At 37.6% G+C, this 23,278-nt stretch overlaps 1 protein-coding gene across 2 annotated transcripts in view; it reads left to right on the top strand.

Annotated features, from left to right (window-relative positions):
• The window catches only part of IL17RD (interleukin 17 receptor D), a 70,760-nt gene that overhangs the window by 32,069 nt on the left and 15,413 nt on the right, over positions 1-23,278 (top strand). For both annotated transcript variants that reach the window (XM_087744987.1, XM_087744986.1), the window contains exons 2-3: positions 16,991-17,048; positions 20,406-20,531. Coding sequence is in view for 1 of the 2 variants with exons in the window: in XM_087744986.1 (XP_087601112.1) it covers positions 16,991-17,048; positions 20,406-20,531 (184 nt within the window). In the remaining variant the exon portion in view is untranslated. The remainder of the gene's footprint in view (positions 1-16,990; positions 17,049-20,405; positions 20,532-23,278) is intronic.

The raw sequence follows: 23,278 nt of genomic DNA, 5'->3' as shown, positions 1-23,278 counted from the left end.
TGGGGTGTAGTTACATCTCCTATTGACTCAGCAGCGAGGCTGGTTAGTGGAATTTTCACTCCCATCTGCTTCCTCCCATGCTGGTGTTGCTGCTTGCCCTTCCCTCCCCACCTGTTTTAATGCACCTGTTTGTGAGCTGCATTGTAAATCACGTTATTAAAACAGTCTGAATTGAAAGTGTCCCTCGTTGGGTTTTTTTTGGTTTTGTGTGTTTGTTTTTTTTTTTTCTCCTTTCACAGCTGGGGTCATTTCAATGACATGCATAAAATGAGGTCCCCATGCAGTTATGTGAAGTATATGTTCAGAAGTGGTGAACTATGGGATGAAGGAAGAGCCAAGGACTGGACAGGGGAGTCCGGAAATCCCTAAGCTAATTTTGTGATTAAGTCAACGTTCCGTGTAACTATTCAGGTACTTTTAAAATTCTCACCCTTGAGGTGTGCTAATTTAGATACTTTTTTTTAAAGGTATCTCATCAAAAGAGTTTGAGGGTAGTATACTGAGCATATGTGAAACTTTAAGTTATACACAATCCTTCATGTGAATGTTTTCTAAGTGGTGAATTTTTCACAAGCAAGAAGATGATAACGTTTCAGAAATCACTTCAGCGTCTGTTGAAACGCAGCCAGCTCTGCGGAGGAATAGCGAGAGCAGGGTAAGGCTGTGCAGCCCTTCCTGCCAGGGAATGAGGAGTAGCGCTTTCATTTGTAACCCGAGGGGCGACTGCACTATCCAGCCTCTCGTTCGTGAGTGGAATTCGGGCAGATTACCACTAAAATTACAGAATGACCCACTAGGTCTCATATAAATCTCTCTATTCCTTATCTTGCTCTGAAGACGGCATCTCCTATTAGTACAGTATCTATGAGTACATTTGTGTCGTTACGGAGTGCAGTTAAGCATTACTCCCCATTATAAAGAGCTTTGATTTTATTTACTGCATCAGAATTTTGTCTGAGGCCTCCTGATACTGCTTTGCAAGGCATGTGTTAACAGCCCCAAAAGAAGACAGGGCCAGATGTATAGCCTGATAACTTTTGTTATAAAATAATATCTAATGTTTTGCTTTTTCTGTTGTATCATACAAAATATTTAGCTCAGATACTTTTCAAAGAATCAGGAACATGATCTATTCCAAAATAGTTACAGCTTTGCTTTGTTTACATTTTTTCAGCAAATTATGTTGGTGGTGTTTAATAATTATCTTTACCTTAGTTTACCTTCTGACAGGACTAATAGGTTAACCACAAAAAAGTTAAAATAAAAATCAAAAAGACAAAACAAACACCTAACTCAGCCTGACTCGTAACAGGTGAAAAGTTATTTTTCCATGCTTCTTCAGAACATCAGTGGAAACAAAATCTTTATCTTTTATTCATTAGGTAGGAATAATGCGAGCTGGGATAGCTTAGGTTTCTCCATATAGTTGCATTTGTAAGAATAATTCACTAATCATGCCATTCACTTTTGGGGTTCTCTTTCAATAAGGACCACTAGCCGTGAAATGTCATGCAGAGGTTTGAAAATGGGACATTCAGCTCCCTAAAGAATGAGCTGCAAGGACAGAAGTTTCTTTTTATTTCATTCTGGCAGTAAATGTAGGAATCAAAGCCACAAAATAAGTGATAGAATAGTGCCTGGTATCATCTAACAATGCTGATGGATATGGATGACTATTGTTCCGTGTAGCCACGTTACGTTTGGTATATACGTTTTAGTTATTGTTTATTATATTCCATTCAACCGCAGAAGTTAGCAATATGTAAACTCCAGTAGTCTGTTTGCGTGCTTGTATGTGGAAAGTTGATTTGTAGTTATAGGTGTGATTTCCCCCTCTCCCCCCAGTATGGTTAGGTTTTGTTGCAACAGAGAAAATAATTGTTTCCGTGTTTATATTTTACAGTCACATCCAAGTGGTATCCCTGTTGTAAGTTGTCATTTATATTGGAAGTGAAGCTTGCTGGTCTTTGGATCTACTTCTCAATTTACTACAATAATGTAATTTTATTTTAACAGAGGTGAAGGTTTAAACTGAAAGGGTTTTATATTCTGTATTGTATTTATCTTCCTGTTCAATGTTTTAGGATTAGCTGTTTATATACTCAGTTTAGCTTTGATAAAAGGAAATCAAGTAAAAGTTTGAGAGAAATAGAGGTTCAATTTAACTTTTTAATCTGTGTATTTAAATGCTTAAGCTCTTAAAACTTACGTTGCAGTTCTGGCTTCTTAAATAGGATGACTGCCAGAAGGAAATTTGTCCATGGAATTGACTTTCTGTATAGAGACTTTTTTGTTAGAAGTAATTGTTTCCTACAGAAAAAGATCAGTTAGTCTGCATGGCTTTTCAAAAATAAGAGGTTAAAAAATTATTGGAAATGCTTTTTCAAGTATTTTTCAATTCAAAAGAATTTTTTTCATAATTTGATCAAAGTCGCATAACCTGTGGCTCTGTTTTTGTTACACATGCTGATGGTCTGTGGATAACATTACATTTTTTTCAGCATGAAACTGAACACTTCAAATCCCTAAAGCAGTCTCAAATTTATGGTTAATAAAAGAATTTATTGTACTGGATGTCATCTGTTATATCACTCTGGGAACAGAAACTGGCAGTGAGTGGACAGGAAATATTTCCATTTCAAATCGCTTCAATCTTATGGTCTAGGGTGAAAGTGTCTGATTTCAGAAAAGTCACTGTGACTATCGAGGTAGTAGAAGTATTTTATTCAAGAAGAGCATAATCTTTTTCAAATATTTCTTTTTGCTTTGTAGTATTTTATGTAAAGATACTACTCATATTATTAATGTCTCATACTCTCTGTATTTCAGTATTGATCCCTTAGCCTTTTCAAGGCAGAAGGAATAGTAGTAACGTATTTTCAGGTAAATATCTATACATGCCAAGTCAACAGCAATTTCATGAGTTGCTGTGCAGTGGCCAGACGGCTTCAAGGTCTCAGACCTTTGTATTTGTAATTGGTTGGTTGTTTCAAGAGTGTGAACTCCTATGTGATGATTAGGTTCTTCCAGCTTTATGGATTTCTTCAAGTTGTCTCCTTTTCAAATGTGTTATAAAGTGTGAGATCCATGGATCGTAGCTTTATTAATGGGAACTTCAAGCAGTCAGAGTGACGTTTCTGTGTATTTTTCATGTGTTAAGTAGTATCTGAACAGCTCTACATTTTAAATTATTTAAAGCATTTCAAATTAGTATACATTTTAAATGGATATGCTTGTCAAGGGGACATTATAACCAGGGGGAAAAAAGTTTTACATTTTTATCTTCAGCATGTATTAACATCCTGAAATACTCAATTTTCCATTTTCACACTGTTGTGCATTAATATGTGGTTATAAAAGTTTGGAACCAAATGTGTATTTCCTTCTTTAAAAGGTATGTAGCAGAGGCAGAAGTGTTCATTTTTTGACAGATGCTGTATGAGACTGATTAAAATTCATTTATTGAAAGATGGGTGTCAGTTTAACTTTTTCACTGCAAACCAGCTTCTCTGGCGTTATTTTGAGAAAATTATGTGAGAAGAGCATATGAGAAGAAAACAGTACCATGTAGTGGCCATGTGAACACTAAATCCGATGGATAATTTTCATCTGAGTCCTTTCTCTTTCAACTAATTAATTATATTTTATTTTATGCTTTGCCTGAGTTAGAGGTGGAAGGACAAAGGAATTCATGGTAGTGTTCAAAAGGAAATAGTAAAAGTCTAGTATGATTGCTTTCCTTCTGGGAGTGTGTGTACCTTGATGTGACATGGGTGTTTTTGTAAATAAATAAATCAGTTCTGAAGCTTTTTATTCATTGTTTTACAGAACATGGGTAAGCAGTGAATTTGGTGTCTCTCATGCCTTGGAGGATCTGGGCTGGAATAATGAAGATCATCAGATTAGACAGCGATTAAATAGGGTTCAGATCATACTTGCTGTATTTGCTTGATTGGTTTTTGTCCAATCATGCTAAAACTGTTACACAAAGCTAACTCTTTACTTAAAAGTCAAGAGAAAAGTTAATATACCCTGTCACTAAAATCAGAGCGGATGATTATTTTACCTGACTTGACTCCCCCTTTCTGCTAGATCGTAATTCAGTGTCTTGAACATCACCTTGTGGAAAGCTCAGCATATTGCCGCTATAAATGTGACCTTTGTTCATCCTTAAATGTTTCATATATTAACTTTGTAAGTTGTTTTTTTTTTTTTCTTAAACCTCAGTAGATTATCATTTAGGTTTCAAATCGTTCGTGTCAAATTTGTATCAGCACTTATTACCAGTTACCCTGATTGTACTATTATAATAACTTAACCTCACACCTTATTACTAATCAAAACAACTCAAGCAAATAATCCACAAATTATAATGTGGAAAACTGTGCGTCTGTTTTCTTTTATAGTCAAGCCTTAGCTTCTGTATATCAGCTCTGCATCACGTAAATTATTTGGGTGTATGGGATTCTTTCTGTTTTGCATTCCTGCAGAGCTGAAAACCAAACCTTAATAGGGTCAAGATTTATTATTTTACTTGGGCAGTTCGGAAAAGTTTTATTATCTGAGGTGTAGACTAAAAAAATAATTAAGTCTGTAGGTAAAAACAAAGCACTCCCCTTTTAAAGAGAGGAGAAGTTTAAACTATGGATTTCTTGTAAAACTTACTGGTTACTATGAATATCACCAAAGGACATGAACTGAAATCTGCATCTCGTTATGCTGAGTGTGTGGTGTGTATACGTACACAGCATAAATGGAAGCCCTTGCTCCGAGTGCTTTGCTAGCTGAAATTATTTCACAGACAACTGGAGGAAAGGAAATTCTCTGTTCTCCCATTTTACAGGTGAGAGGCTGAGGCACAAAAGGTATTAAATGACTTCCTCAAAGCGTCAGTATAGGGTATGGATAAAGCAGGAAAAGAATCCGTGCTTCCCGAGTCTCTGAGCAGGGAGAAATGACAAGGTGATTCTTCTGTTCAAAATACAGTGCAAAAGGTGTTTGTGTATTTTCTGTTTGTTTTTTAATGGTCAGTGCTTCATGTCTAAGGCGTTTCAGAGAGAATGACGTGAGAAGGAAAGTGAGATTGAGAATCTTTTTTTCAGTCTTAAGGCCTTAGGATTGTTACCATCTTCCTTACGTGTTTGTGCAACACCGCAGGAACATGCTGGGCCGTGGCTGGACATTATAAAATATGCCATGGTCATAATCAGTTCCAGGCTCTTGCATGCTGGCACCTAGCCTAGCTTGACCTTTTAGGTGTTACCACCATAGAAATGCTGTGTAAGAAAATACATCTTGGCTGAATTTTTTTTTTTCACTTGAACAGCTTGTGTTCGATATAGTATTCTAAAATGATTTTTTATTTCTGGCAATTTTAGTGAGGTAGGTGACATTACAGTTTAGGATACCCTCTCTTCCAGTTCCTTTCGCTTGGAAGGGACTTAGTGTGGAATGAGTCTGGATCTTATTGGTGCTGCTTGTGTGGAAACCAGAGGAATTTCTTTAGAGCAGCACAGCAATGGTATTTTTCCTGGGGCTAAATGCACTTTGTACCATTCCTGCATCTTGTCAGAGTAGGCCGTGAGAGAGTAGACCCATATGCCAAGCCTGCATTTGTACATCAGGCGTTTGATTTTAGGGTTCCTGTTACTTTTCCCAAGGTGTGATTTCCTATTATTATTTATTAGTGAGCATGGAAGTTTATCATTTAAAAGAAAGCTGCTTTGACTGAAAAATTAAATGTTATCAAGATGTAGATTTTGTTCACCATAGTTTTTTTAATTGGGTAATCCAATTTTTGCCAATAATACAGGAACAAAAAGTGCTCCAAGGTTCTAGGAACTGGGTAAGAACAGTCCTTCACAAAAAAGATTTAGACTGAAAATACTGCAAGAGCTTAAAGAGTAGTTAAGCAAACGGCACCAATGAAATAGTTTGAAGCCGAAGCAGGTTGTGATGCAGGTTGTGTCAGTGTTTTAGCAGATATCACATTTCATGTCAAGTAGTGTATTAATTAGTATGAAAATGGCAGTTATGAACTAGCCATGTACTGCACGGATAGAGCGTGTAACCTTTGCTTTGGCCCGCTTTCAAAAGCACTTAACATGAAATACGTAGGAAAAATGCATCTCTCAAACTGCTTTACTTGTTCAAGTGTATTATAAAGTGTGATATCCATAGGGTGTGACTTTTATTAGTGGAAACTGAGTGCAGTCAGACTGGAGTTTCGATACTATTGCAAACATTAAATCTCTGTTTAAAAAATTGTATTTAGGTTCCCTTTTTTAGTAGTTAAAAACCTCATGGGACCTGATAGCACATAATGCCTAAAGAGTTTGCCAGTACAGATATACTTAAAACACACACATTTCCTCTTTTTTTTCCTACCAGTAAGATTTAGCAATATTTAACGCTTTTCAAATGCAAGTCCTGAAGAGAGGTGAGCACGCAGGAATATTTGAATGTGTTCTGTCTTCTCTTCATCCTTTTTTTACATTGTGAAAAGCCTCAACAATCTTGATGGCAGAAGCTGTTCTCTGTAAAGAGATGGCTGAATAGCACAATTAGGGACAAAATACATGGATTTGCAGAGTGTGAAAATCAAAACTCTAGAAGAGAGTCAGCCTTAATGATCAGGTGAATTCTGAGGTAAACTTTATTCAAGACTGGCGGTACTCAGAAACATTCTGAAGAATGTCTACTCAGAAAGCTGTATGTTGGATGGTTTTATTGTGTTGTGTTCAAATTCCTGGCGTTGATCATCATTCGGCAGAGCTTTTCCTCCTTAAATGGCTGTAAGTGGGGAAGCTCCAGTTTGCTTGCAGAGAGGGCCCAGTATAGTTGGAATATTTGACTGCTGTTTCTTCCAAGTATCCTTCAGGTGGACCAGAAGTGTTCGTGCAGCTTTGTGTATATTTCTGACACGTTCCAAATGGAGTTTTTTTGGCTGCAAATATGATGGCTGTGCTCCATAGAGGGTAACCAGGAGTGTATGAATTCCCTGGCAGCTGAAGCTTTAAATCTGCAGCCACCAAATGTATCTGCCTGTGTCTCTCAAGTTCAACCATGTGGATCATCAGTACATGGTAAGCACTGGACCTTCTAATCCTCACTGCTGATTGTATTACTGCTTAAGCTGTGGGAGTAATTTTCATCTTCTCTGTGGACTGGGACTAGACGGAGGCTCCAAGAAGAAATTTATTTGCTAAAAGCGCATAGTTCAGCAGTACGAATCTCTGTTTGCGTGTTGTCTCGGGGAGGTGGGAGTAGCAACGCGTAGCAGTGCAGGAACCAAAGCCCATACCTTTAAGAGGGTTAGAAGGGAGGGCAGCATAACTGAGGCTTGTTTCTGACTCTGCAGGAAGCCAGCTTATCCAGCTTGTCCATTCGCTTTGTGAAAGGAAGAAAGGGGGGGATACTTGATTGCTTCCTAGGGGCGGGTTTATAGGGAAAGGTATTAGCATAGTTGATGTACAAGAACTTCTAACCAAAAAGTGGTTTTAGTCATTGTGTTTGACATAATGGTCCCTCCGTTTTTGCTGTTTTCTTTTTTTCCCCATCCAGATTAGAACAGTCTGATGGAGTCATCGTGCCAGTCTGTTCTGAAACTATAGCAATCTGCCCCTCACTTTTGATGAGGGGATTGTATGACATGGCTGTATATGGAATAAATGTGGTGCTTCTTGGTATGTTGTTATCCTTCTTACGTCCCTCATGATATCGAACTTAATGCCAGGGGTACATTTGCATTGCTACCGAGTAGATGCCTATCACATTTAAAGTCCTAGCTTCTCAGTGCCTGAGCCTTTTTAAGTTATGTAGCTCACAAGGATGGTAGCTTTGGGAAGTGTTGCTTGTATCATTTTAAAGAAAGTTGGTTTTTTTTTTACTTTATCTCCTGCAAAAACAAGTTTCATGTGAGGTATTAAAAATACTGTTGGGGGAATGGTGAAAGATTCTTTAAAGCTGGAGCATGGGATTTTGGCAAGCAAATAATTGATTGTTCCTGGAATTGAACCATACTGCTTATGAATTCTCAGTTTTAAAATCTTATGGATGAGTACAGTTGTGTGCTTCTAAATCCCTAAGAATGGGTTTTTATGTCCAAAATAATTGAATTACTTCAAAGGGAGGGATTAAGATGGAACAATCCCAAATCCTATCTACTTTAAAAGTTCTATGAGTTCTGTGGCACTCTAATCAGTAAAGTGAAGTTATTGCTAAATTACCTTGCCTCCGCATCCTCCAGAACCAAAACTTTGGTCTATTTACGTGTTGGTCTTCCAAAACCAACGTGCATTAGTTTTCTTTACAGTCACGAGTTCCTGTGAATATGTAATACTTTCCTTAGTTGTGCCTGTGTGTTTCATTCGTGTAAGTAAGAATTAAAATTAAGTTTCTAAAAATAGGCATTTCCTATTTTCTGACTGCAAATTTCTTAAAGAATTTCAGTGACTTTCAGATGATACAGGAGAAGGATTAGGACTGGGGAAAGACATTGTGTGAACACACACAACACAAAATAGATGCGCTATGTCAAATTTTTCACATTCCAGCCTTTATGTGATGTTCTGCTTTGAAGATTTCCTTGCAAGCAGCTGTTCTTATCATTTTCAAATTTATCAGTCAGATAAACTCACCCTGTACTGCAAATGGAGTACGTCCCGTCTGCTCGCTCCAAGTTTGTTTGCAATGAAAATCTCCAACAATGCAGTAAATTTCAGATTAGGATTTTTTAGGTAGAACGGTTATGAATAAAGCAGTTAATCCACATTTGATGACAGTTTTCCTCAGAAACCCTCAGGGGTTTTGGTGTGCACTTTGGCATTAGATTGAGAAGCAAAGAGCAAAAAAAGCCACCCTGAAATAGTCATAATTGTGAATTTTGTTCTGGCTGAAGCTTAAAACTGTACCTACGAAGTCAATCCTAGTTACTTTCCCAGATTTTCTGTTTCTTGGGATGAAAGGTGGGATCAAACAAAGAGCTCGTGCTAGGAGTTCCAATTTGAAAGGTAGGAATCTGGCAGCAGAATATTATTAGTGAACCATTTATGATTTTCGAAATAAGTTCCTTTTAGTCGTTCTCCAGGTGCCATTGCATATGCTCAGCTTTAAAAGAAAAAACTTTCCTTTTGGATCTGGCTGGCTTGGAAGGACTTACTGCTTTAGGAGAAGCAGGAAACCTTTATGTGCTTAAAATCTTGAAAGACACAATTTGTAGCTCTGAAGTATTGTTCTTCTTTGCTTTTCTTTTTCCCTGATGGTCTCTCCTCTGAAAGCCACATCATTTCTTAATGTGGTAAGCAAAATGAATGAATGAAGATATCCATATATATTATATGCGTATTAATATAAATAATATATATCCGTTGTTCTCATGCTTCAGTCACCTCTTGAAACCTTTTCTTGATTGTCTTCTAACTCTTTGAACCTCTTTGAGAGAGAGAGACTGTCCCTCTCAGCTTATGGCTCTGCATGTTTGCATATTAAGTGGACAGTCAATTAAATGAATGAAAATATATTGTTTAATTGTTTCCTAGGTACGTTAGTTTAGAAGTGCTTGGGCATAAGGTAAAATTCAGCGCGTATGTAATTGTCTCTCTAAGTGTGAGGGACCCTGTAGGCTTATTGAAGTCGTGGATGACTTCCCATCGTAAGAAGAAATATATTCTTTAATTTGAGTGAAATAATTAGCCGGCTCGTTCAGTTTTTAGTATGCTGTGTTGTATGTTAAGCAGTAAGCGTGCATAACAGGCTTCGTTAATTCTTCCTCCTCCATTATTTCAGATATGAGTTATTCTGTTTATTTGTTGTTTATAGCACAAGTCCGTTTCTCAAACTAATTTGACTTGGGTCCCGCTAAAAACAACTTTGCCATTTGCACCCCCCTTCCTTCCCAGTCGCAGTCACCGTTCCCGCACCTGCCCTGGCATTGCTGCTTCTCCCCCTCCCTTCCCAAACACCTCTCTCCTCTCCCAGCTCTCCTGCCAGGGGTGGTGTCCCACAGTTCAGGGAACGCTGGTTTAACTACAGACCTCTGGCTTTTGTCCAAATATCCTTAGACCAGCACATTTCAGTAATGTTTGTGGGAAATGTGCATTGTTTGAAAATATTTATTCTGTTGATTTGGAGCGGGGTGTGTGTGTGTGTGTGTGTTTTTTTTAGAAGGCTTTTAATTTACCAAACATTATTCACACAAGAAAGTTGGAAAAAATTAAGTGTGACAGGGCAAACTATAGAAGACTTCTTAGGCAGACTTGCAAATTGCATGAGAGAAATAAGAGCTGGTACCCTTTTTCTGCCATGCTTTGCTGCATTGAATTCCTGGGCTTGACTCAGAGATTTAAGATTTTCACGGTAGGCGGCAAGCAGTATAGATTAAACTTGCTTCTATTGTTGTTAAATTGTGGCTTTAAGAATTGTCTGTTTCTTAAACTAAACCAGTTGGCATCCGTTCAGAGAACAGCTGCCTGGAGCCATGTTGCATACTGAAGAGTCATGCTGTAAATACTTTTTGTAGTATTTCTTCCTTACAATGATTTCTTACCTCTCGGGCAGACTGACTGATGTGCAAGGTAACCTTCCACATGGCCTTTGGAAAATAGAAGCTAAAATAGCCAGGAATCAGGCATAATGAAAAGGCATTTCTACTGTTTTTTTTGGTTTGGTTTTTTGTTCTTTTGTTTTTTGGTTTTGTTTGTTTTGTTAGGATACGCTGCAATTCATGATCTTCAATCAGCATGTTTCACCCCAAAAATCCTAAAAGACCCCCATGAAGCAAGCTGGCAAACGAGTATACATGCGTACGTGTAGGGACCACCTCATTCTCTGACAGGGCTTAAGTCAGCAGCTGTTAAATTCAATATCCTTTCGTGACGGGAGGAACTTGAGAAAACCGTATCTCGTTGAAATGGCAGAAGAATTTGTTCAGACAAAATGTAATTACCTATGTGGGAAGTCGGCCATAAAACCATGGATAATGTCATCATTTGGTGAAAAATGAGATATTTAATGATCACAAAAGGTCAGGACAATTCTTATACAAGTGGAATATGAGTTCCTTATGTTTGGTTTAGGAAAACAAGTATTACATGTTACTCTTAAGAAGGTTTCATCTCCCAGATTCTTAAGTAAAGTAGCTTTTTTATTGGTTATTCCTGGATTATAACTCATGCGGTCTGGGCCATCTGTACAGTCCTGGTTTTGAATTTTTTACTTCTTAGAGGATTTTGACTGTTGGGTAAGTTAGTTAGCACGTTTTTTAAAAAAGGCTAGTATGGATACTTCATAATGTTTTTCCCAGTCACAGGGCTTAAATTGGGGTAAAAAGCTGTATTCTGGGAGATGGAGAAGGAATGTGCTAAACGTGAACACGCCTGAGAGTTTTAAGCAAAGGAAAGTGTATTACGCCTGCCTCGGGTCACCAGGCATCTACTCCCTGGAAGGCTGAGCTGTGCTGAGAAAGCCCAAGCATTAAGTATGTTCACATGAAACAAGAGTTCTTCCAGTTCAGAGGAAGGGCCTAATTGATCTACCAGACAACCTAATACTCTGTCTGAAAGGGACAATTGTGTAAAAGTAATGTGCTAACACCTGGAGATCGACCACTGAATTTTCACAAGTAACATGGAAGGAAAACGGGGATCCTCGAGCATGACAGGCTGTCCCTGACAGGGATGTGTTAGGGAAGAACCAGCTAACCAGCGTGCATGGCAAGAGGGTAATCAGGGGTTGGATGGATGATGAAGTTCCTTCACGCTCAGAAATGATGGTTTACTCCCCCCCCAGTACATAGTTTATAACGAAGTAAAACCAGTCCTCTACCTTTCATATCTCGGGCCCCATTCAAGATGCCGTGCTGTGCAGACACGCTCAGCTCCTCTGTGGCCGGACTTGTGTGCAGCGGCTCTCAAGATGAAGCAGTGAAACAGTAAATAACTAACAACAAAGAACCAACCAAAATCTGGTAGTTTCTTGTAAATCATTATCTTGCATGTATAAGAAGAAACACAAAAGATGCCAACTTATCAAAAGAAGTTTAAATAAAAAAAATGTTTTGAAGAATCTAAGTCCCTGTTTCAAATAGGCACTGAGAAGCCTGTTGCTCTTTGAATTTGCTTTTATTAAAACTTACTTCTCCAGTGTCACTCAGATGGGTTTTTTTTAAATGTTATTCCCATAATTTGTGCATTCAACGCAGGAACATATATATATATATATATATAAATAAAAGGCAAATCTGAACAAGATTTACGGTTGGAATTGTCAGTTGCACCAAGGATATAGTAATCACAGCGCAGAGCCACCCACCCGGTGTTTAGAAGTCATTCTGCAGTCAATGGAGTACACACAAGTTACACAGCAAACATTAGCATGAATTATGTATCTTGTTGTATTCTGTTGGAAGCCATCCAAGATGCAGGCGTATAAATAGTACAGATAATTCATCTTTTTACTGATGACTGTAGAAATAGAAAATATTTTAACTTGGTTGAAAGCATCAAGAAAGCTCTAAAATGAAAAGAGCAGATGTCAAACACAAAGCTTTTAGTTTACTGAGCAATGAGTATGATAAACATTGATTATTCATCTTGATGTTAGAGTTCAAAAACAATTGTCCCCTTCAGTTTGCCTCATGGGAGCATGAAATTAGGACCATGTGTGCGTTGATTAACAACATATGAAGGATGAATCGTGATTACTGTTTTGGTCTGGTGCACAAGGCTATGCTTGAGGGGAAGTGATTTCCTACCTCCTTTACCAGATCTCTCTAATTAGTGCTAGCATCTATCTCTGTTTCCTAGGCTTGATGTTAAAGTGGCTGCCTGACAGTGCCTATTCACACGCATACATTGCCTTTATTGAATGAAAGAGTGTTTGCTCAACAAAAGTTGAATGTTGGAGTGTATTTCGATATTATTTGTAAAAATGGTTATTCATAGGACAATTCTGAAATCGCCAGTGCCATCTCTGGCAGGAATTGTCAAATATAAAAAATAGGTGTTACTTTCAAATATGAAACGCTATAAGTTCTAGATTAAAAGGAAGAGGGAAAAGTTCAACAATAAAAATTAAGCAGATTTTTTTTTTATTTCTTTCCGTTGTATTTAATTTATGCCTCTGATGGCAGACATTAGTTAAATTTAACTTTTCTTGGAGGCACGATTAGTTCCTGTGGTTAAAATTTCATTTAAGCTTTATTTCTGGAAATGTAATCCTAACTTTGTCCCTCTGTGCATAGTAATGGGTAGAGAGAGTTGTCGTAAGTGCATTTCATTAATAAGTTGTTACCATAAATGAAGGGTAGGTATTAGAAAAATATAAACAAACAAAAATACAGGTTAGCTTCATGTAATAGTCTTTGACTCTTTAATACTCGTGCTTTTTCATGTTGAAAGATAAATAAAATGGAATGCCTGCACATGCCTTGAACATCCAAATGAGTTATCCATTCCTCGGGGGATGATGTCTATTAGTGTTACTCAGAACTGTGCTGATTTAAGAGATCTTAGGATCTTAACCTTAACTGTCCGAGTTGTTCACGTGGGTCGAGGAACAGATCCAGTGTTGATCTCTGTGATTTGAGGTATGTGACATGGGATGGGAATTCTTTCTGGCTTGCTTGCCCAATACAGATGCAGGATTTGGACCTTAGTTTATCATGTTTTCTGTGGAGTTCCGTGCTTTGAGCTCACATAATGTGAGATTTAATCTTCTTGTGGATAACACCCCCGCCCCTGCTTTTTGACAAACAAGATTATCTGTAATTTAATCTGTGTGCATTTCAACTTTGATTATCTGTTTAAAGATCAGTGGTCTACAGTTTTTCATAAAAGATGCTTTGGCTGTTTTCCTTCCTATGTGTTCCTTCTGCCAGTGTGTATAAAAATAGGTGGACCAAAGAGATTTGATAGACAAAGCTCCAGGCAATGGAGACTTGCTTTCTAGTAAAGTTCAGAATAAATTAAAAGCTGCATGTAAATTCAACAAATGTTAGTGGTTAATTAACTAAGAATGTAGAGCCCTAAGGCCATAGCATTAGTATTTATAGTTTTAAAGTAAGATGTTCTAAACAAGTTGTCTTAGCTGTAAGCCATTTAAATAGCACAGTTGCTTTATGGCTTAAATACAAGGGAATGCTTCCTGGAAGAACAGATTCTTAGAGCAGTAAGTACTTGGAGGATTAATACCAAAGTTCATCACAATCAAATTGTCTGACTAGCTTACCTGTTTTCACTTACAGCTCATATGACAGTTACCTCGTTCGGCACTTTAAGGGGTGACCCTAATTCTCCCCCAAATTACTGCAGCCTTTTTGCACCTTCTGTGCACTTGGGAGCAAAGTCTTACAACCAGTGAAGTTCAGCAGAGTTTGGCTTATGTTATATTTACTTTTTGCATCTACTTTATTAATGATTGTGGTATACTGATTTATACTTCTACTGTTACATGTTTTCTGATGTCACCATAATTCCAGTAGAAATGCAATTAAAGGTGCAGTAAAAAACATTGCTATATTATATTTTTTAAAAAATATAGGATATCTGAAGAATGAAAATACTTGTGCTAATTTTCTGTGGGTGTTGGTGAAATTTATGTCTGAAAACTTGAGCTCTAGCACACAAAAGGAAGACGGGTAACAATTAATTTGATGGTTTATCTGCCTTTATTTACAAATGTAAAAAGTCAAGAGTTTCTTTTGGGTTTTTTTTTTCGTATTTTTTATCAAACACACAATGCCTTTGTTTTGCTGTAGTGGTAAGTTAAATGAGATTTTATATAGCTGAAGAGAAAATGAGTCAGAAAGGAACAGGTATTAATAGAAAAGTTAAGAGTGAAAAAAAAATTGGCGCCTTCCTGTTTCAGGAAACCTTTTTGTGTAACAGCTTGTTTAATGCCAAACTAAATCAAAGTTAAACAAATGAAAAGCCACCTAAGAAGAGAGTGAGATTACAAATTTAACTTCTAACAGTACTATCAAGATCTGCTTTGCTTTCATTCTTTAGGTAGTATTTTACAGGGGGGGTTTTAAAGGTAACTTAACTCATACTTGTCTTTCTTTCTAAACACCTGTCTGACTGTTAAGTGAGATGCCGTCAAAGTTTACACGTGATCCCGACAACATCTGATTACTGTTGGAGTCCTTTTATACTATTAACATCTGTCCTTTATATTGTAGCTGTAAACCCAGATATAATTCCATGTAAAAGGGGAGTATTTTTTTAAAGATAACGGTAACTGTGATGTTACTTGCCTTTCAGGGAATGATATTACTCCCTAAGAGTCAGTGTTACAGTTTTCAACTTTGTGTCTGGTAAGGGTGCGAGTGATGCTACGTTTTGTGTTCCAAAGCCAATTTCGGTGCTTTCTGAAGGGTAAGGTACTGCTGTCTCTGAAGTCCAAAGTTCTTTTGTATAGGTATAGAAGAGACACCAGACTGATAAGCTTGTGTATGTGTCTGGATTCCTCCCTGGGAGAGCGATGGAATGGTTCTCCAGTTAATCCTCAGTTTCTGTGACACTCAGCAAGGATGGCAGTATCTATTTTAATAGTATTTGAGAATAGAAGAGGGTGCCTGATGCAGCATAATGGATTTCTACAGTATCTACTTCTACTGGGAACGTTATGGGATATAATTATCTGAATTATTGCAGTTGGAAGTCCACTGTTTGATTTGTTCTCCTTTAACTATTTGCTGATTTTAGCCAATAATCAATGGCAAGATTGAAATTTAAATTCTCCATCTGTGTTTTTTTTGTCTAACTAAGCTCTTCTCAGCAAGAATTTCTTTAAAATATTTACAATACATGGTAAAATGAGTGAGGCCTCTCACTCAAATAAATAGAACAGAAAAGTAATCCAGTGCATAAACCACGTGAGACTCAAAGCACATGGAAATACAAATTCCGCAAGAATGATATCAGGCACAGAAACATAAAGTACATATAAATATATCTGTATAAAATAATTTAATGAAGGGTAGTTGTGGGCACATATCTGGACACCGGGCATTGATGCTCTCTCTGTAGTAAGAGTTTCTCCCATCTACAATTCAGGCGCACTGGTGAACCAAGCCATGGGGTTTTTGTCCTGGCTTATCGTACCTCAGCTTATGTTAAGCTTTGAGTTCTGTGTAGTTCTTGTGAGCATTGAATAATATTGGACTTATGAAAGAAAAGATGACTTGATTATAGATGAATTCTGAGTGTGCTGAAAATTTGGTTAGTTTGCCAAATAGATGAGAGAGTCTTTCAGGCACCTGTTCTGAGGTCGGTAGTGAGATGGGGACTGTCTGGGATGTGATGGGGGCTCTTTGATCAGTTCTTCTACTCTTTTGCTCCTACCTTTAATTTCTTTCCTGAAAATCACCGAGAAAATAGAGCTAAAGTGCTATGACTGTAGCGCTTGGCAGTGACATTCCTTCTCTCTGTTTGAACTGCTGATACTCTTGTTCGTGACTGTGGAATTGAGATCAGCTTCTTCAGGCTGGCACTCTCTCTTCTCTTCTCTTGCCTTGTGTTTGCCCTGGAGAATGTAATTTGATTTGTCATTAAACCTTGATTAAAGGTGTGGTTTTTGCATGGGCGGGATTAACCTAGATGGTGCAAGTTGAGAACATCATGTAACTTTCAAAAATAAGCTTCTGTGATTCACAGATGTGATTCTTCTGTGATTGTACTGGGCAAGTCATACTACTTAAGTCACAATTTCATGTTTTCGTGCAAATATTACATTCAGACTTTCATTTTTCTTTTTTTTCCCCACTTCTTTGAGTATTACATTTAGAAAGTTGATGACAGGTGAGCACATGCAGGCGTATGCAATCTGTTCTGTTATTGCCTGCGTTCAGGTTGATGGATGGTGTGCCCAAACAGAAGGAAAAAAATCATGAGTTCTATCATCCTCCAACAAACTATTTACAAAATAAAAATCTACGTAAGTTCAAAGTAGCTTGCTTTATTCAAATTATTTTCTTGACATTTCTCTACAGGGGCTGTCATCAGTCACCAAGAACAGTGGACTACTCAATATCACCTTTAAATATGACAGTAAGTTGAAATTTTGCACTGTATTCACAAAAATCAAGGACTCCATCACAGTTGTCAATATATAGCAAGATGTCTCTTAAAAATGGCTCTAAGAATAGCATGAGCTCTTTAGTATTGACATAATTTTAAAATCTAGATTTCTTTCTGCTGGGTCTGGTGGATCTTCTCTTTCCTGTGTTTCACTGATAATAAAACAATCTAATAATTTGTAGTAGTTTCGCTTCCAGATTGGCCTACATAATCTGCCCAGTATTTGGCTGGAAAATCGTAGAGAATGATTTTATTCTGAAAGGTTCACTACACAAAGTCATAGGAAAGGATTATTTCAAGCTTTATACATCTTTTCTCTGATGTGTGATTTTGGGGGAAAGTAGTGTAAAGTGTGTCTCAAAGTAGGAAACGTGTAGTTTGTATACAGGGAATATATTAAAAATCTGTCTTTGCAAGGATTAATATTGAATATGAATATTGAAGATGAATAGTGTCTCTTCATCTAGTGGAAGTAGTTGGAACTTTTCATTAGCTACAGTGTGAAAGGACCAGGTTAGTGGAAAACTGCTGTCTACATTTTCGGTGGAGACGGATGGTTTTAGTGCTGTAGCAGATGTGGTCTGTTTTGCAGCTAAACTAAGAAGAAAGTAATCTTTGGCATAACAACAGTAATAAGCAGGTTGCAGCAATAATACTTCAGACCTCTTCAAATGTCTGCTGAATGGCCGTATGTTATTGTTTTCATTTTTTTTAAAGGTTTTTGTTGTCTGTGTTTAGTCAGTAAAGTATGACTATGGACTACGTTGGGAATTTATCCTTATTTGGGCAGTTAGTGGCTATCATCGATATAAACTCAGTGTACAGTCAAGAGAAGGTCCTAATTTACAGCAGTAACGTTGGTAGTAATGCCAGTGCAAGTCACAGGTTGGTTTTCTTGCCTCCCCAAAGAAATTACCTCAGATGCTGATGGTGGGTAAAATTCCATCATTGAGAGCGTGTATCAGCAAACCTAACAATAGTGCTTTTATTTCATTCTCATCATCCTTTTGTTCCTCTATTTTTAGGGTAACTTCTGAATTTGCAGTCCTTCACTGTGAATTTTTTTAATCTAATTTGATGTTAATATTTAAAATGAGCAAAATTGAAGTATGTCAGGTTGTACAAGAGGTAAATGGTCGCTGCAAAAGAGTTACGATTTTTTTTATCTACATAAAGGAAAACAGGAACTAATATCAGTCAGAACAGAGATCCCCACGTTTAGCTGGCACAGTGGAGCCTGTTTAAGTCCCAGTATCTGTCATGGTTTTTGCATTAATTCTGACAGCAGGAACTGTGTTTAACCAATGACAAGTGTTAATTCAAAATTCTGCTGGCACTGCATGCCTCCTGGACAAAGGAGTTACTGGAGTTCTGCAGTACTAGCAAAAGAGTTCCCCGATATCAAGGCTAAAGAGTTCATGTAATATGGAGATACATACTTACTGTGAATAAGTGAGCACAAATGCGAATTTGCCTTGCTGGCTCTGATTTAAAGGCTTTTATTTTGCCACGCAGCAGCTCTAGCGAGCTGTATTTTATGTTGTTGAATTAGTTGGTTAGATTATTTATTCGGGTGAAAACCAAATGTTTGTATGTTTTAGTATTTCACTTGTATTCAACTAAAAGAAGTGGTTTCCTGAAAAGTGCTATTTTTCTCTGCTGTTTTCTTCCTAAAGCTGTTGTTCTTTAAAAATGTAAATCAGTGACTCACAGTCAAACTTAAGACATTTGTGCTATATTCCATTTTGGCAAATTGTCATTTGACCATAAAATTTTAGTAACCAGGATCCAAAATCTTGGGCTTGCTATTAATTAGATCCAGACCTAGCAAAAAACCGTTACTTCAAACTTTCCATTGAAAGAGATACTCTATTCTCCTAAGAGGAAGTTCATGCTGTCATGGAGTTCACTCGTAGCAACAGAATTCCGCAAACAGCAGAGTAAGTACCAACTGCCCAGCTTTTGTAAAAGGCAATGTTGTACAAACAGTTCTGTTCTTATTTGCCTGGCAGTTACATAAAAGACCCCTTACCATTGTTACTCGTATTAAAAAGCCATTTTCTAAAACCGCTTTTCAGTTAATCATTTTACATTCCTTGCCTTTAAGATCACACCTCTGAAATAAATTTGAATTTCCTGCATTGGCTTATCATAACACTTGATTTTTCATGTTTCATTTCTACAAACTCAGTATAGACAAATATGTAGCATATAGATTATCTTATTTTTTTAGACCTAATCATCGGTCAGTCATACATGGTCTACCGGTCAACTTTTTCTGGATTTTGTTAGCTGTACTAGTTCAAAAGCAGAATGTTTGTGCGTACACGCCTTCACGCATACCGTGCTCCACAACTATTGAATTCTCTGGCCGCTACTTCTCTTCCTGCCACAAAACACGAGCCTAAACATTGTGAGGCTTTAAAAGTAATAAAATTTGGGGTTATTTGTTTTCATGTTTTGAATGCATAAAGACAAGGTCAAGTTCAACAACAAAGTCAAGAATGTTTCTCGTACATTTTATTTTCTTAATGAAAGCTGAGGTTTTCTGTAATCACGTTTGCGGAGCTGTAACTTTAGGGAATACACTGTATTTTGTGAGGATAACAAGACAAAACCAATTCTGACTGAATCCAGTGGCAGGAAAATGGTCTACGGGGATGTGGCTACTGAACAGATGACAGAGATGGGATGGATTTAGGCAGTAGGTTCTTTGTGGTCGGGATCAAGCAGTATCGTGGTTAAAAAGCCCTTCTTGAGCACCAGTCCTAAAGCTTCACATTGTTCATTGTTCTCATCCGTGCCTGATCAGTGACCAACATCCTCTTGCTCTAAGCACTGTACATGCACAAAATTAATGTCAGTCCTCATATGCTTTTGAGTAATCGGTGAGGAAAAGTTGTTCTCTTTTGGGAGTCCCAACATGTGTCGTTTTTGCTCTGTGTGGTACAGGCTACACTGGTATTATAAACTGGTAATTTCCTTTGGGGTCTTGTGAACTAGGGTTTTGCAGCTGGTGAAAGTGGTTGTGCTCAATGTTTTTTTTCAGTGTCCTGAGACACAAGCTTCCTCTAGATTTACTATACGGTACATATTTTTTATAGAATAAATAGTGCACATGTACTTTTACTTTGCACAATCTTTATGAAATGTTAGGAAATTACCATAATTCTTTACGTGGAAAGATGCGGGTCACGTTGGAAACTGGTTGCTTGAATAGATCTTTAAGATGAGGTGCTGCTGGTAGATGATTTCCTTGCTCTGGTATGGCGCAAGAATGCCAGCTAGAATGTTTTTCTTAAAGCGTTTATTTCTCCATATTTTTAGACTGCACGCCTTATCTGAATTCAGTGGGAAGACACGTCATTGGAGATGTGCAGAATATAACTATCAGTCAGTATGCATGTTATGAACAGGTTGCAGTGACGATACTTTGGACAGCAAATGCCATCGGTAAGTAGTCGAGGGAAATGGACTAGTTCATCGTGTCTTCGGTAATAACTTCTTGCTGATTGGTATTAAGTAAAATAACTACATTATGCTTGGAATCTTTGAAGCAAACTGCCTAAGAAGAAAGAAAATCTTAACAGCTTGGCAAAGCTGCTATTTTTGCTAGCTCACTTGAAATACCCTTAAAACTAGGATGCTCTCTGCAGCCATATGCTGCTGTTTACTATTCCAGTTCGTTGCATTTTTCCTGCTCTTCAGAACTGCGTAATAGCCCTGATCTCATTGTCTGCCCCAAGGCATTGGTGCATTTCGGTGGCATTGATTGAGTTGAATTGCCAATACACTTAAATATTCTTTAGGATGCAGATCGTCTTACAGGTGGACAACATTATTTAATCATAGCTACAAACTTTAACATGTTTCCTTGTCAGGTCTGGTCACTAGGAATACTCCTCAATCACTTAAATGTCACTGGAAGTACCTCGTTGCCCACTGGAGCAGGAGTCCCTGAAGTGGGGGGTGCGCAAGATGACCCACTGGGGCACGCGAAGAAAATTTTAGAACTTCTATTTACATATGTTTTAAATCTTGAAAAGAAAAACTAAGCTTTACTAATATTTAGTATAGGGATTGACACTGGCACCCTTGCTCGGGCTGTATGTCAGGTGTTCGTGTTTCACATGTGGTACGTGAGGTATGCGGAAGGAAGAGTGGGTGTTGTCCAGCGTGGAGGGGTTCACAGCGGCACCCTCGCTTCCGTTTGCTTTCAGCGTATTGTGGCGTATTGCAGTGTGTGTGCGTGCCAGGTTAGGTGGATTTACTGATTATATTCTCTCATTTTAACTAAACTAACCATCATGATGAAATGGACAAGTGGCTTAAGGTAGTTGAAGGTAATACTAATAATGCGAGGACACGCGAACAACAAGAAAATAGTAGAGCTGACAGTTCCCCTGTTCCTAGTACAGGCTCTTCACCAGCCATGTTAGAAGGTAAAAACATTCACTATCTCATCAGTTCTGATAAAAAGTTGGCCAAAATTATCGAGAGTATTTGAAATACGGATTTACACCTGCCATTGTTAATGGTGAACCTTGCCCGAAGCGTATCGTGTGCCTTGAGATACTAGTTGATCCTGTGAAGCCATCATGATTAGCAAGACATTTGAAAACTAAGCATCTGGAACATGAAGTCAAACCTCTGCAATTTTTTCAGCAATGCTTGAAGCCATGCAATACTAAATAAAGTACAAAATTTCACTGAACCTAGTGATAAATCTTTAGAAGCCTCTTTTTGTGAAATCTCCTTCGAGATTTCTTACTCAATGGTGAAAGACAAAAAGCCACGTACTGCTGGGGAAACTAAATGTTTGTTCTTCCTGCCACAGTAAAACTGGCTGAAATAATACAGGGAAAAACTGGAATGAAAAAAAGGATTCTGGCATAAAGTTCCAGAGATAGCACCACCAGTGAAATTCAGTCATTGCACCGTTCATAGGGAAACTATTGCAGCAACGAAGTTGGAGCCAGAAGCGCACAGGATGTCATCAGTGTGGTTAGTTTTATAGAAACAAGACATCTAAATAGTAGAATCTTAACAATACTTTGTAATGAAATGGGGAATGACCATGAAAATCTTTTGTGCCAGAGAGAGGTTCACTGGTTATCTCGTGGCGAAGTGCTTAAGAGCTGTCAAACTCAAGTCTTTGAGTTAAGCGTTCTGCTTTCACCACCAGACAAGTGTTCCACATTTGCTGACCTTTTCTGGGATGGCAGGTGGCTCTCAGTAGTATGCGACCTAGCAGACATTTAACAAAACCAAACTAAACCACACTTCATGTGTCTCTTCAAGGTAAAGGTGACATTTTGGCTATGACTGAGAGAGTAACTGCTTTTCAAAAGAAACTCATGCTATGGAAAGAGGGTTTTGAAAATGGGTGTTTGGAAATGTTTGTTATTTGATTTTGTTGCTGAAAACAATGCCAGCTTCTCACCTATAAAAGCTCTCGTATTTTTTACACTTAAAAAATCAGGAAACAGAATTTCCTAGCCTGTTTAAAAATCTTCTGAATGCAGAGTTTCAGTGGGTTTTGAACCCATTTGTTAAAAATATAAAAATGCAACACATCCTGATTTGTTTGCAAGAACAACTGACATCAGGCAAGACAGAAGTTTACTAGCCAAATTTCAAGAAAAACCTTTGCATAATTAGAGGATGGAAGTGAAAAACGAGTGTCATGGTTTAGTAAATGCAGCCAGTGATGCAGGTGCTCCATTTGGATCCATGTAGCTTTGTGAGGTTGTTTTTTCAGCTATGACAGCCATTAAAACCAAGTAACGAAATAAACTGAGCTTAGAACCAGACCTTCGAATTGCCATATCACAAAGTATTAAACCAAGATTTAAAAAAACAATGAAGCCTATTCAATCACATAACTCTCACTCAAAAATATTATTAATATTTTAAAGTGGGAACAAAAAAGTTTTTTGTATCACTAATAGAATAAAAATTATTTTAAAAATAGTTTTTAATCTTCATCTCGTGCTTTTTTAAATTTGTTTTTTGTGTATATTTTATAATGTAAATATAAATACATATATATTAGCACAGTAGTACATATGTATATTTTATAAATATACTGGGGGTTGGTGCTCAAAATTTTTTTGTTGATAGGAGTGCATGATCAACAAAATCTGGAGACCAGTGCACTATAGTGCACTCTCTCTGTAGCAACACCTGCTCATAATTTC

The sequence above is a fragment of the Nipponia nippon genome, unplaced genomic scaffold (assembly GCF_047370975.1).
Source record: "Nipponia nippon isolate SJK-2023a ecotype South Korea unplaced genomic scaffold, ASM4737097v1 scaffold_9, whole genome shotgun sequence".
Lineage (NCBI taxonomy): Eukaryota > Metazoa > Chordata > Aves > Pelecaniformes > Threskiornithidae > Nipponia > Nipponia nippon.
The sequence above is the reverse complement of the archived record's forward strand: the minus strand, read 5'-3'. Positions and strand labels throughout refer to the sequence as shown.